The sequence below is a fragment of the Limanda limanda genome, chromosome 5 (assembly GCF_963576545.1).
Source record: "Limanda limanda chromosome 5, fLimLim1.1, whole genome shotgun sequence".
NCBI lineage: Eukaryota > Metazoa > Chordata > Actinopteri > Pleuronectiformes > Pleuronectidae > Limanda > Limanda limanda.
This window is the reverse complement of record NC_083640.1, coordinates 2,996,275-3,010,806: the sequence shown is the minus strand read 5'-3', so window position 1 is coordinate 3,010,806 and position 14,532 is coordinate 2,996,275. Positions and strand designations below refer to the sequence as shown.

Here is a 14,532-nt window from a genome sequence, read left to right as displayed (position 1 = left end):
ACCAGGTCATTGCTTACAGTGCTTTATGTTCTATTCAACTGTAGATCAGCTAAAAAGACTTAGACGTCATTAAAAACCAGAGTTTATCTCCAATATTGAGCAGGAAACTTTTAAAATATGAAGAAGGAAGTCGAGGATCATGGGTAATAACCAGCGATTAGTTGTGTCCACTCAACCCATTGATAGACTTTAATAACCACATGTGGCTGCAGGGGGCGCTGTTGATCGATAAATGTGACAAAGTGTCGCATAATTATACAAATATATTCCCTTATTAGTTGGGTCACTTTAAAAAGATGCTGACCATTAACAAAATATGGTGATTTGCTTATTTATTTAAATAAACAATAGTCCGTCTGTTCTGTGCTGTTGTAATAAAACTCATCTTGACTCCTGCGATCGTGTCATAACTGCTCATTATTCTCTCTGTGATAAGAGTCTTTCAGTCTGTGTGACTAATGTGTTGGATCCTTAATGACACCTGCAGCTGTGATGTTTTGGTTTTAGCGACTTGATGAGGAGTGAGAGGTTCGAGAAGCCACGTCACCGCCGGGCGCCGACACAACACCACAACGCAGACGAGGAGATTAACGACCCGAGCAGCAATTGAGACAGACGTGAGTCAAAGGTGTCGTTAGGAAGGAGGCGATAAATTCATATTATATTTTCATATGCTCGTTGCCCATGAGAGATTCACTGAGGGTAGAAGGTCTTTTATTTGACAGTGCTCATGTTGCAGCTTCACAGTTTACATTTAGTGATTCTGCATCAATTCATAAGTGACACAGGAGCACGAGGGCAAGATATACAAAACAAGAACTGAAACAGAATCTAGAATAAATAAGATTAAAATAGAAATACTACATATAATATTGGGCTGTATTAGAAATATGCAATATAAAGATAAATGTTGTTTAAGTGTGTGATTTGTATATATATAAATATAGGATATGATGTCGTTATTTCAGATTTGAGACATTAAATTAGAGACGTAAATGAAAGTGATCATTTGAATCTCATGGTTTTACAGTTGGACGGCTTTGCTCAGTGAGGAATAAAAAAAAGCTCAACCCTTATTTACTCAAGAGCAGTGAGAAGAAATCTGCTGAATGAGCTAAAACCAGATTGAATCTGTTTGTAAACTCCACTCTGATTGTAAATAAAGAACAACGATGCATCCTCACTCTGTCATTTAAACCATCATGGGCAGGTATGTAGATCTTTCAAAACAAATGTTTAAATAAATGTACAAGAAGTTGAGTCTCTTAAATAGATATTTATTTTATGAAGGAATAATCAAACGTCTCTGTTGACAGTTGACCCTAGAAACCATATGTCCTCTAACCCCGTCCTTCAGTGTGTCATGTGATGAACTGTGGTCGCAGCCGGGTCTTTGAGGGAAGACGCCGTCGTCAGCTCCTCCGTTCCATCGGAGTTCATTATGTCAGGATGATGAGCTGTAGATCCAGACAGCAGGGATGTGATGGCAGCCACTTCTCCTGCCAACACTGATTAAGTTATCAGGGCTCACACCTGGGGAAAGGGGGGGTGGGGCTGGTTCACAGTCTGACAACAACAATATCCCAGACTAAGTAATGTCTCTATTATGGGATGTGAACAACTGGAGATCCAGAGATGGCACGAGGAGGAGAGGAGAAAGGAGGAGAAAGGAGGAGAAAGGAGGGAGAGGGGTCAGGAGGACGGGAAACGAGCAGAAAAGACTGATGTGTTGTCACGGAGACGAGTCCTCGACAGATGCGCCTCCACCTGGACGGCTCCCCGGGGAAATAGATTTTGATGTGGTGTCAGAACCCGGTGAAGGTGCAGTGGGCTGGAGACCCCTCCTGCTAATGTTCCTGAGGCAGAAGTGTTTGTTTGTTTGTGTGTTTGTGTGTTTGCAGCTTTACACAACAATCTAATTTAGGGATTAAGAGAGAAAGGTGATATTGGTCAGGAGAAAAACCTTTGCTATTTTGTGTGGATCTGGATCAGTAAAATAAAGGTAAAATAGTGTTTTTCCCTTTTCCACATTGTCGCTCTCAAAAGTGAAGCCAAATCCTCTTGATCGCCCTCTGGTGGCTGGCTGCAGCAAAGGTCTTAAACCCCCGCCTCCTCCATGTTAGCAGATGGGACATGAAGAGAACTAAAAGTCAATACATGCATCAAATAAAGTGTTAAGTTTTCTGTTATGTTTTGAATAAAAAATTTGATGCTGTCAAAACAGAGGGAAACGTCACACAAACAATAAAAAGTGACAGTTTATATTAGAAGAGTTTGAGGATGATTCACCAATGAAAAGGAATAATTCAGAACCATCACCACAACATTACAAACAAACATGTTTAAGAGTGAAAATGATCAAAGCATGAAACATCAGATTTTATTTTAAAGGTAGAACATCCGCCCAGTTTCATGCTTCAGAATAAACGATGCTGTGATTCTGCAGCAGTTTGTCCTGAACATGTGAAAGCAGCTTAGTCTGAGATGAGAGGCTGCATGTTCGCCTCCGGTGTTACACTGCAGCTGGCGCCCGGCAGAATAATCCCATCATGCAACACGGCGTGGTGACGGACAGGAGGAGAGAGGAGTGCTCCTTTGTGAGGTTTAATTTAAATATTTTGCTTTCTCATATGAGCATAGAAACAAAATATTGTAATATTACAGATGTTGTTGTGTTTTTTTCAACTGCTCCAGATGTGTGGCGCCACCACATGTTGGGGAAATGAGATTGAATTAATCTGCTGTCTGGTAGTAGGAGTTAAGCCATGAAATCCACAGTCTGCAGCGTGTGATGTAATCGTCTGCTCTGTGATGGAGGTCTGTGTTACGCTGCTCTTTAATAAGAATAACCACTCATCACATAATACGATATCTCAACAATAGCGTCAGGAACTTCTTGTATTCTGGTAAAAATGTTAAATTGCACTCAAAGTGAACAGATTAGAGTTTGGTGGTTGAAGGTCAAAGGTCACTGTGACCTCACAAACCCCTGTTTTACTTCATGAAGGTGTTTTCTTAAGAATCCTTTCAAATCTGCCACAAAATTCACAATATAAAAAATCATATAAAAACACTTGTAAAAGATATAAATGTGTTTAACTATATCTGTCACCTGTAGAAATATAGAGATGTTCTGGGTTTTGGATTTAAATGCAGTGTCACATTTAATATAGATTTTTATCATGAGTTCATGTAGAGCCTCCTGTTCAGAGCACTACTGCCTCCTGGTGGAAATATGAAGGTAACACTTCAGTTTGCAATATTCTTTCTTTTTTTTATTGCCTCTCATTCGTTCTTTCTTTCTTTCTTTCTTTCTTTCTTCATAGTGACTTTACACGTTGCTGCTTCTGGATCTTTTAATAAACTGCAGAAATAAAAATTGAAATGAGACACGTGACTTTTTATATCATTATTCTAAAACAACTCATAAATGCTCATGGTTCATGATTTTTATTGACTGCATGTTTCTATGTTTTTAAATTTCTTTTTTATTAACTGCGTTTATTCTTTTTTACATTTTTACAGCTCACTGTACACAGATGTATTATTATTATTTTCCGTGGAACCCCTGTGAATTACAAGTTGTTATAGAAACAAAGGTTAAATAAAAGTTAACATTGTGTCGGCACAACTTATTTATACTTACTTTATTATTTACAGTATAGCCTTCTGATGAATGAGCACAGTCCCAATCAAATAAATATATACTAAATTAAAACAAAATAAAATATAATAACAAATAAATAATAAATGAATAATAAAACACAAAATATGTATCATTTTAAATGATCATTTGTTTCTCTTGTTATCTATTCATTATTTTTTGTCTCTTTATTTATGTCCTCTCTACTAAAAGAAACAGAGCGGTTACTCTCTCTCTCAGTAGACGATCTTTGCACGGAACAGGAAGTGGAACTGCTTCCGGTTTCCCCGCCCTCCGTCAGCTGATTCCCGTCTGTTTGCAAACAAACCGGGGCCCCGTGGATTCTGTCTGTGGCTCCTCCGACCTCCTGCGACCTCCTGCGACCTCCTGCGACCTCCTTGTGCCTCCTCCTGGCTCCTCTGAACTCCTGCCAGCTCCTTGTGGATCATCTGAGCTCCTCCTTGCTCCTCTGAACTCCTGCAAGCTCCGTGTGGATCATCTGAGCTCCTCCTTGCTCCTCCGAGCTCCTGCGACCTCCGTGTGGATCATCTGAGCTCCGTGTGCCTCCTCTGGGCTCCTTGTGCCCCCCCTCCTGAGGCTCCTCCACCATGGAGGGACATGAAGACATCATCGAGCAGCAGGTCGAGGAGCCGCTGGAGGGGAAGGAGATGAGGAGCCACGCCGCCTCCTGCTCCTCCTTCCCGGGCAGCGTCAGCCCGTCCGAGGGGGAGGAGCCGAGCAGCACCCAGTCCTCCCACAGACTGCTGGCCTACAGCGATGCTCTCATCTCCATCATCGCCACTGTCATGGTGAGACCCCATCAGAAGATATAAGATAGAAGATAAACTTAAGATAAGATATAAGATAAAAGAAAAGATAAGATAAACTTAAGATAAGATATAAGATAAGATAAACTTAAGAAAAGATATAAGATAAGATAAACTTAAGATAAGAAACCCAGTCCTCCCACAGACTGCTGGCCTACAGCGATGCTCTCATCTCCATCATCGCCACTGTCATGGTGAGACTCCATCATGTGATAGAAGATAAACTTAAGATAAGATGTAAGATAAGATAAGACAAACTTAAGATAAGATGAAAGATAAGATAAGATAAACTTAAGATAAGAAACCCAGTCCTCCCACAGATGCTCTAATCTCCATCATCGCTACTGTTATGAATAGACTGCATCATAACATAAGATATAAGATAGGATAAACTTAAGATAAGATATAAGATAAGATAGACTTAAGATAAGTTGGTGAGGAGGTGCAGGTGGAGCAGAGCATCATCCACCTCACTTCATCATAGGATAATATATAAGATAAGGTAAAGATAAGATAAGATAAACTTAAGATACGATAAACATAAGATAGGAAACCCAGTTCTCCCACAGGTGCTCTCATCTCCATCATCGCTACTGTTATGACAAGAATCCATCATAAGATAAGATGTAAGATAAAAGATAGAAGATATATGATATAAGATAGAGTAAATAAACTTAAGATAAGATATAAGATAGAGTAGATAAACTTAAGATAAGTTGGTGAGCACCTTCTTCATCACAAGTTACAACCTCCTCTATGTTAGCGATTGGGACGTGAACCAAATCAAACAACAAGGTTAAACTCAAATTAATGTTTCAGAATAGATTTGAGATTCCATATTTGCTGCTATGAAACGAGGCGAATGATTGACAGCTTTCAGTTGGTCGATCTGTGGGCGGGGCCTCAGTACAGAGACTCCTCCTCATCATCAGTTATTAGGATTCAAAAGAAAATCTGATTTTATCATCAGATGTAAAAAAGCTCACAAACATTTGATTTTGTCTCTGAAACTTTTCATTTCCTGTTTTCCAGATTCTACCGGTCGCCCACACGAAGGTTGAAGATGACGAGGTACGGTCTGGAAGTAACCTCAGATATTATGTTAAATAATATTCATGTTGATATTAAAACATCTTCAATATGACCATGCTGTAAATGCGTGTCTGTTGCAGGAGTTGAGACAAAGCGTTCAGCTGCTGCTCAGCACAAAGATCGCTGTTTACCTGATGACCTTCCTGATCGTGACGGTGGCGTGGGCGGCTCACATCCGGTGAGTCGCTGATGTTATCATCACAGCAGCTGATAATAATAATTCATCACTCATTCATAATTCATCACTTGTTCATTATTAATCCCTTGTTTGTTTTTCCATTCCACAGGTTGTTCCAGGTGATCGTGCGTATTGACGACTGTCTCGCCTTGTTGAACCTCGTAAGTGTTCAGGAACATCCTGTTAATACACGTTTATTATGACCAATCTTAGATATTTATTTAAATATTCAACATTAATATTTATCCGAAATATAAATTGACAAGATGTTAGTGTGAGCGATAATTCTGTCAAGTTTTTAAGTGTGACATAAAGGAAACAAGTTTTTAAAACTCTGCAAAACAGATTCATTGATTTGTCATATTTACACATAATTAAATTAATCAATTATTAAATGTATATCTATGATCGTGAGGGAATTATGAATCATAAAGTTTTACAGGACAGAGATTTAGATGTAAAAATTCTATCGTATTTTGACATATAAATAACATGATTTAATACAAACTATTTCAAGCGTGGACACTGAATAAAAACTGGTAAATTGTATTTTTCATTTCAAATATTCAGAAAAACAACTTTGTCATTTGAATTAAAGTATTTATCTTATAATTAATAGATGATTTGTTTATGTTGTGGGATGAAATCATCAGGATCATGTTTTCAGGACTATGTTTGATGATTGAAACTTCTCTCTATTGACCATGTTTCCTCCTCTCTTCTTCCTTCTCTCTTCCTCCTTCTCTCTTCTTCCTTCTCTCTTCTTCCTTCTCTCTTCTTCCTTCTCTCTTCCTCCTTCTCTCTTCTTCCTTTTCTCTTCTTCCTTCTCTCTTCTTCCTTCTCTCTTCTTCCTTCTCTCTTCCTCCTTCTCTCTTCTTCCTTCTCTCTTCTTCCTTCTCTCTTCTTCCTTCTCTCTTCCTCCTTCTCTCTTCTTCCTTCTCTCTTCTTCCTTCTCTCTTCTCTCCTTTTCCTTCTCTCTTCTCTCCTCCTACTTCTCTCTTCTTCCTTCTCTCTTCTCTCCTCTTCCTTCTCTCGTCCTCCTTCTCTCTTCCTCCTTCTCTCTTCTTTCTTCTCTCTTCTTCCTTCTTTCTTCTTCCTTCCTCCATCTCTCTTCTTCCTTCTCTCTTCCTTCTCTCTTCCTCCTTCTCTCTTCTTCCTTCTCTCTTCTTCCATCTCTCTTCCTCCTTCTCTCTTCTTCCTTCTCTCTTCTTCCTTCTCTCTTCTTCCATCTCTCTTCTTCCTTCTCTCTTCTTCCTTCTCTCCTCCCCCTTCTCTCTTCTTCCTTCTCTCCTCCTCCTTCTCTCTTCTTCCTTCTCGCTTCTCTCCTCTTCCTTCTCTCTTCTCTCCTCTTCCTTCTCTCTTCTTCCTTCTCTCTTCTCTCCTCTTCCTTCTCTCTTCGTCCTTCTCTCTTCTTCCTTTTCTCTTCTTCCTTCTCTCTTCCTCCTTCTCTCTTCCTCCTTCTCTCTTCTTCCTTCTCTCTTCCGCCGTCTCTCTTCTTCCTTCTCTCTTCTTCCTTCTCTCTTCCTCCTTCTCTCTTCTTCCTTCTCTCTTCTTCCTTCTCTCTTCCTCCTTCTCTCTTCTTCCTTCTCGCTTCTTCCTTCTCTCTTCCTCCTTCTCTCTTCTTCCTTCTCTCTTCTTCCTTCTCTCTTCTTCCTTCTCTCTTCTCTCTTCTTCCTTCTCTCTTCATTCTTCTCTCTTCTTCCTTCCCTCTTCTTCCTTCCCTCTTCTTCCTTCTGTCTTCATTCTTCTCTCTTCTTCCTTCTCTCTTTCTCCTTCTCTCTTCCTCCTTCCTTCTCTTTTATTCCTTCTCTCTTCTTCCTTCTCTCTTCCTCCTTCTCTCTTCTTCCTTCTCTCTTCATCCTTCTCTCTCTGTTCTTCCTTCTCTCTTCTTCGTTCTCGCTTCTTCCATCTCTTTTCTTCCTTCTCTCTTCTTCCTTTTTTTTATTCCTTCTCTCTTCTTCCTTCTCTCTTCTTCCTGCTCTCTTCTTCCTTCTCTCTTCATTCTTCTCTCTTCTTCCTTCCCTCTTATTCCTTCTCTCTTCATTCTTCTCTCTTCTTCCTTCTCTCTTCTTACTTCTCTCTTCTTACTTCTCTCTTCTTCCTTCTCGCTTCTTCCTTCTCTCTTCTTCCTTCTCTCTTCCTCCTTCTCTCTTCTACCTTCTCTCTTCCTCCTTCTCTCTTCTTCCTTATCTCTTCTTCCTTATCTCTTCCTCCTCTCTTCTTACTTCTCTCGTCTTCCTTCTCTCTCCTTCCTTCTATCTTCTTAATTCTCTCTTCTTCCTTCTCTCTTCTTCTTTCTCTGCTTCCTTCTCTCTTCCTCCTTCTCTCTTCCTCCTTCTCTCTTCTTCCTTCTCTCTTCTTCCTTCTCTCTTCTTCCTTCTCTTCCTCCTTCTCTCTTCCTCCTTCTCTCTTCCTCCTTCTCTCTTCCTCCTTCTCTCTTCTTCCTTCTCTCTTCTTCCTTCTCTCTTCTGCCTTCTCTCTTCTTCCATCTCTCTTCTTCCTTCTCTCTTCTTCCTTCTCTCTTCTTCCTTCTCTTCCTCCTTCTCTCTTCTTCCTTCTCTCTTCCTCCTTCCCTCTTCTTCCTTCTCTCTTCTTCATCCTCTCTTCCTCCTTCTCTCTTCCTCCTCCTCTCTTCCTCCTTCTCTCTTCTTCCTTCGCTCTTCTTCCTTCCCTCTTCTTCCTTCTCTCTTCAACCTTGTCTCTTCTTCCTTGTCTCTTCTTCCTTCTCTCTTCTGCCTTCTCTCTTCTTCCTTCTCTTTTCTTCCTTCTCTCTTCTTCCTTCTCTCTTCTTCTTTCTCTCTTCTGCCTTCTCTCTTCCTCCTTCTCTCTTCTTCCTTCTCTCTTCTCTCTTCTTCCTTCTCTCTTCTTCCCTCTCTCTTCTCTCTTCTTCCTTCTCTCTTCTTCCTTCTCTTCTTCCTTCTCTCTTCTACCTTCTCTCGTCTTCCTTCTCTCTCCTTCCTTCTATCTTCTTAATTCTCTCTTCTTCCTTCTCTCTTCTTCCTTCTCTCTTCTTCCTTCTCTCTTCCTCCTCTCTTCCTCCTTCTCTCTTCTTCCTCATCTCTTCCTCCTTCTCTCTTCCTCCTCCTCTCTTCTTCCTTCTCTCTTCGTCCTTCTCTCTTCCTCCTTCTCTCTTCTTCCTTCTCTCTTCTTCCTTCTCCGTTCTTCCTTCTCTCTTCCTCCTCCTCTCTTCTTCCAGGCCTGCATGATGGTGATCACCTTTCTACCGTACACAGTGAGTACGAGTCAGTGGAAGATAAATTAGAACATTTCATCCGTTCAATCTCCTCATTCTCTGCTCGTGATCTTTTCTTTTGCAGTTTTCTTTAATGGCGACGTTCCCAGAGAAGATCCTGGGGCTTCTCCTGTTCTGTGCTTGTGTGATGGTGACCGGCGTCCTTCAGGTGAGGCTAGAAACAAAGTATTAATTAATCTTATTCTCCCTCGGTGTGATCACGTCACGACTTCCTGTGTCTCTTGTCTCTGCAGTCGGTGATCGTGTTGTACGCCTTCAGTCGCCCGTTCCTCCTGAACGAACAGATCCAGATCTCAGAGAACCGGACGTTCTTTAAACACCACATCCTCAAGGTCATCATGAGAGTTCCCCTCATGTGCCTCTTCGCCAGCATCTTCTCCGTCATCTTCTTCCAGCTGGTTAGTGACGTTTTGTTTTTTTCCAGTCGTATTTTTCTTCAGAGGACAATCGTCTTCCTCAGGATTTCATTCATCTTGTACTTTGTTGTTGTGTTGTGATGTTTGATTAACGGTTATACTCTCTGTGTGTTTTTGTAGTCCTACGTGCTGCTAGCCATCGTTATCTTCCTGCCTTACATCTCCCGGGGTCTGAAGTGGTGTCGCAGCAAAGCAATTGGTAAGTACGAGAGTTTTACCTGACACCAAAGTCCCTTTTCCACCTGTCAAATTTGGCAAAACAGCGAGGTGAGAGCACCAAAGTATTCAGGTCCTTTGTGACATTGAATATGAGGCACTGGGGGAAAATGACTCCTCTACTGGCAAATTTGAAGTTGAAATTCTAACCAGGTTTGTGTCGGTTCCAGGTCCCGTGGACGAGTCTCCGGACACCTTGTTGTTCTACACTTTCCTGCCTGATGAGCCGCTCACTAAAGAACGGGTGGAGGCTTTCAGTGACGGAGTTTACGCCATCGTAGCAACGCTTCTCATCCTGGACATATGGTTTGATTCTCTTCATTACCTTGAATGGGAAAGACAGATAACTATTATACAGCTAAATGAATCGTTGTGTTTTCATTAGAATGAACCCTTCATATCTTTATTGAGTTTAAGATGCTACAGCGGTATCTTTCTACAGTAGCCCCAGATGGACAAAACAAACGCTGGTTGTACGAAACCTGAACTAATCACCTATAGGTGCGATAAACAGAAAGGTTAAAAAACGTTGTACCTTCTGGTTCCTTCCTTTCAGTGAGGACAACGTTCCCGACCCGGCGGTTGTACGGGACCAGTTTGGCGGGAGCCTGGTCGCGGCTCTGCAGTCCTACGGTCCCGAGTACCTCGCCTACTTCGGCTCCTTCGCCACCGTCGGCCTCCTGTGGTTCGTCCACCACTCGCTCTTCCTCCACGTCACCAAGACCACGCGCTTCATGGGCCTGCTGAACACCTTCTCGCTGGCGTTTGTCGGAGGGTTACCTTTAGCCTACCAGCTAACGCAAGAATTCCCTCCCAACTCCCGAAATGAACTGGAAGCCATTCAGATTAGCTGTGTGATTATTTTCTTCGCAGGTATTTTCCAGCTAACCATTTGGGTGGTCGCTCTCTACAACGAGCGGGAAACTCTGCACCCGTACGTGCGCTATGGTGGACGGGAGCATGCGTTCATGCTAGCTAAGCTAGCTCTGTACCCCTGCGTAGCCTTAGGGACATTTTTCCTGACGTGTATTCTAAGTAAATTTAGCGCTTCAATTTTCCACTTGATGGAGATCACGGTGCCTTTTGCCTTTCTGGTGTTGAGGCTGTTGGTGCGTGTCGGGCTAGCGCTTATTCGCCAGGTCTTCTTTCCCGATAGGCCCGATCTGAGGATCGTTGTGGAGGAGGAAGTTGACGAGGCCAGAGTGCCGTTCAACACGGTAGTGGCCTAACGAGCTTGAAGGGAAGTGGCCGAGCTGCTGAAACAGTTTGTTTCTGAAAGTGTTAGAAACGACCTCTCATCAGGAGCCTGTTGGGGTTTGAATCAGGAGCAAAATGGAAAATGAATCTTTCTCTGTTTAGCATTTAAAGAGGTTCAAATATTGAGAGGCCATCGATCAGATCAGGTGTTGAAGGTGAGTGATGGACCTGTAGAGGTGAAGGAAACTCGTGGTGGACCAGAGTAGTGAAGGATCCTAAAAGACCTTAGTCCTTCTAACTGAAGATTCGCCAATGCTATCATCTCAAAGCACCTAAAGCCTTTATCAAATAACCCTCACTAACGTTTCCAGCTTGGGTTTTATCACTCGTCCAAATCAGGCAGTTTACAAAGATGGACGACGCGAATCCATTTCCTCCTCCTGTGCAAAAATGAAGCCAGAATATCTCAGACCCGAGCACAGTAGTGATTGTGGAGTCAGTCATTACGTTCTACCCTTTTCAATTTAACTTAAAATAACTTATTTAAAACAAACTTGAAGGAATCTACGTATACTTGAACTGGCCACCAGGAGGAGATCTAAATGTTTTGGCTGTCATGTCGTCCATCTTTATTTACAGAATTCTAGGCTGATTCTAGGAATGGCTTCAAATCATGTAGCTAGCACACACATTTGTTAATTATTCAACACATAACGCAACGCGAAAATTCAACAGAGCAAGAAAAAAAACAGGTTTTTATAATTATGGTTCAGTTTCTGTGTCAATCAAACTGCTGCGGTTTGAAATCAGTTCATGTTCAGACACATTCACACCTTAGCCCTGAGGGCAGAAGAATTTCTAAATGCTTTGCCCAAGGGCACGTTGGTTTTCCCTGACTTTGGCTCAAACACTAGACTGAGTTAGGATTTGGTTTAGGTCTGGAGTGTTCGGCACTTTAAACGTTACACTGAACCGGGGAGCGCCATCTCAAATTGCACTATTCTCAAAATATAACAATGTTTGTGTGTCATAGCAACAGGATTGTTAATCTCACCTTTTCAAATATGTCCTGCAATCGTATTCCCTCCATTGTTATCTTTTATTAGAAATGTATTGAAATGAGAAAACTGTGAGATTATAATGCAGGGCTGTTGTTGCTTTTAGTTATTTAAAAAACTTTAAATGTCTTTTCAGCGTAAGATTATTTAAATCCTCGGAGCATTTTCAGTTTCTGCTTGTGTGCTGAGGTTTCACCAGCAGGTGTCACTGTTGTGTGTCCTTTGTTTCTCTTGTGATGATGTCAGGCGCTCTGATGTACTGATGAGTTTTATATATCGGCTCAAATCTGAAATGCACTTTAATGGAAATCTGTCACGTGATGGAGGAGAGTTTGTTTTCTTCAGAGTTTGGATGAATGACGACAAGAAAACTTTGAATTATCATTTTTTTTTGTCAAATGCTCGAATGTGAATAGATTGAAAACTGATGTGTTTTTGTTTTTTTAACTCAGCTGCAGATCAGCAGCAGCTCTGGTTTGTTTTTATGTGTCTAGAATGGATTCATTTAGATGAAGTACTTTTTGTTTTCAGGACTTTCTGGAGGAACAAAAGACAGAACTTGACTGATATTTATTTAATGTGAAAGTCTTTGGATCCAAAATAATGACCCAAAATGTCGTCAGTTTGACATTTGAACGTATACATATATTTAAAGTCATATTTTTAGAGTTTAAAGACATAAAGAATCTTTTGAGTCCTAACCATAGCTCTATAATCTTTTATTTTTTGTAATGATCTTTCTCTTTGCTTTGTTGTTGAATGAAAAGCTTATTGATATTTTTGTTGTTTGTGTATCTCTTGTTTTTAGTGTAGATATGTAGCTTTAATTAATTAACAATTCAATCCAGGAATTGATGCAAGAATATTTCTTTTGTCATTCATCGGCCGTGGGCAGCTTGCTTCAGGTCGTCCGTCCAAAATGACATCATGTTATGTTTCAGTTGTCAAAGGTTACAGTGACCTTTATATGAAGAAGTTTGTAGAAATATATACACAAATAAACAACCAATTCTAATTTTCTCTTGTCACTCCTCCAGCATTGTTCAGTGTTGATTGAGACAGATTTCTATTGTCAACGCGATGTCTATTTATTGTGTTATTGCTTCACCAGTTCAAACTCTGAATCTGCCTTTTCACACGTCCTTGTTTTGTGAATAAATCTGAAATTGTTAATTTTAACTCGAAATTCAATCACTTGTCATTTTTAGCAAACACATGAAACACGATGAATGAACAGGTTTCAAAACATTTTAAAGAAAAACAACTTTATTCACCTCCATACAGTAAACAGCTGCAATATCCCTAACAAGATATCAACACGTGGTTTATACAGAACTTTCTACTGCCCCTATATTAACAGCTTTCTCAGTATAACCTTTAAATATTATCCACTCCAAAAAGCTATAGATTTTCATTAGAAAACATTTCTCCTCAAAGCAAATCAAACAAAATATACAGAGAAAGAATCAATTAAAAAGACGAGCGACCGAACATCAGCAGTGCATCATTACCTGACGTTTCAGCTTCTAAAACTTCGTTTCTCTTCCTTTACCGTTGTGTTTCATTCACCTTAAATAAAATATAAAATAGTCGACACTTAAATTCTAATTTCAACCACAGCTGTGAAACTGGAGTCTCGAGCGTGTCAATGTAATATTCTTATAATACTTCATTGATGCTTCTAGTTGAAAGTTAATTTCACTTGTATTTGTTTTGGTAAAGTTGACAATAGCCAATGTCATTGTTTCTAAATTAATAAGTTGATTACTAAATAGTCGCAGGAGGAATTAGTCAATCAGTTAAAAAACTTTGTTTTCTTCCTGTGAAACAAAAAAATTTATTTAAATATCTTTGGGTTTGGAGAATTCCATCAACCTGGAACTTTAGCGGAACATTTTTCAACATTTCTGACAATTGTCAAACAAAGCAATAAATGAACTAATCAAACATTAAATTGGAACCAAAGAAATAAACACGGAATTTAACAATTATAATTTGTGCGCCGGCACATTCCAGATAACAGTTTCAAAACTTTCAAATAATTTCAGTTTGTGTAGATTTGTTTAGCTTCCTGTTTTTGGTCAGAATTCAGAGATAGAGTTGCAACACACGTGTTCGGCTTCATCTTGTTCAGTGTGTTACATCGGACAGTGAAGAGCAGTAGTGTGTGTTTAACCGAGGATGAGGTTTCGTTACAGTGCGACACAGCTGGTCCCAAAAAAAATCCCCCCCGACACTTCAAATGAGGAAAAAGGACAAACTGGACAAACAAATGAAGACATCCTGTCCGTCCCACACGTGGAGGAAGTGGACAGAATAAAAGGAAACGCATTGCACGTTGAACCTGGACGTTGAACCTGGAGCGGTTCCAGTCACCGAGGGAAATCTGTGTTAATCACACGTTCATCTCTGAAGATGCAGATCCCCTGTAGAATGAAATCCTCCAATCTAAATTCTCAGACTTGCATAAGATGAAAATATTTCCAATAAAACCACCGACCTTAATATACTTCAGATATGTGTAAATACAGTACTGCACATACTGTATACACGCACATGTCATACAGCAGGTTGTTATTCATATTTCAAACTACATTCAGAACTGAATCCGTACGACAGGGATTTAAAGCATAAGGAGAGAAGAAGAATAAA

General features: G+C 40.5%; 1 protein-coding gene across 1 annotated transcript; it reads left to right on the top strand.

Moving 5' to 3' along the window:
- The first annotated feature begins 4,604 nt into the window (after positions 1–4,604).
- tmem175 (transmembrane protein 175) lies at positions 4,605–12,418 on the top strand. The gene is made up of 10 exons (XM_061071323.1): positions 4,605–4,664; positions 5,503–5,541; positions 5,643–5,740; positions 5,850–5,901; positions 8,937–8,972; positions 9,058–9,141; positions 9,227–9,391; positions 9,530–9,608; positions 9,796–9,931; positions 10,182–12,418. Exons 1-10 carry the CDS (start codon positions 4,662–4,664, stop codon positions 10,852–10,854), a joined length of 1,365 nt encoding a protein of 454 aa, XP_060927306.1. The 5' UTR covers positions 4,605–4,661; the 3' UTR covers positions 10,855–12,418.
- The last annotated feature ends 2,114 nt before the right edge of the window (positions 12,419–14,532 follow it).

Excerpts from the sequence above, each read along its gene's own strand:
- tmem175 (XM_061071323.1), top strand. Across the intron at positions 5,741-5,849 it reads GCGTGGGCGGCTCACATCCG|GTTGTTCCAGGTGATCGTGC; the intron begins GTGAGTCGCTGA and ends TCCATTCCACAG. Across the intron at positions 8,973-9,057 it reads TCACCTTTCTACCGTACACA|TTTTCTTTAATGGCGACGTT; the intron begins GTGAGTACGAGT and ends TTTCTTTTGCAG.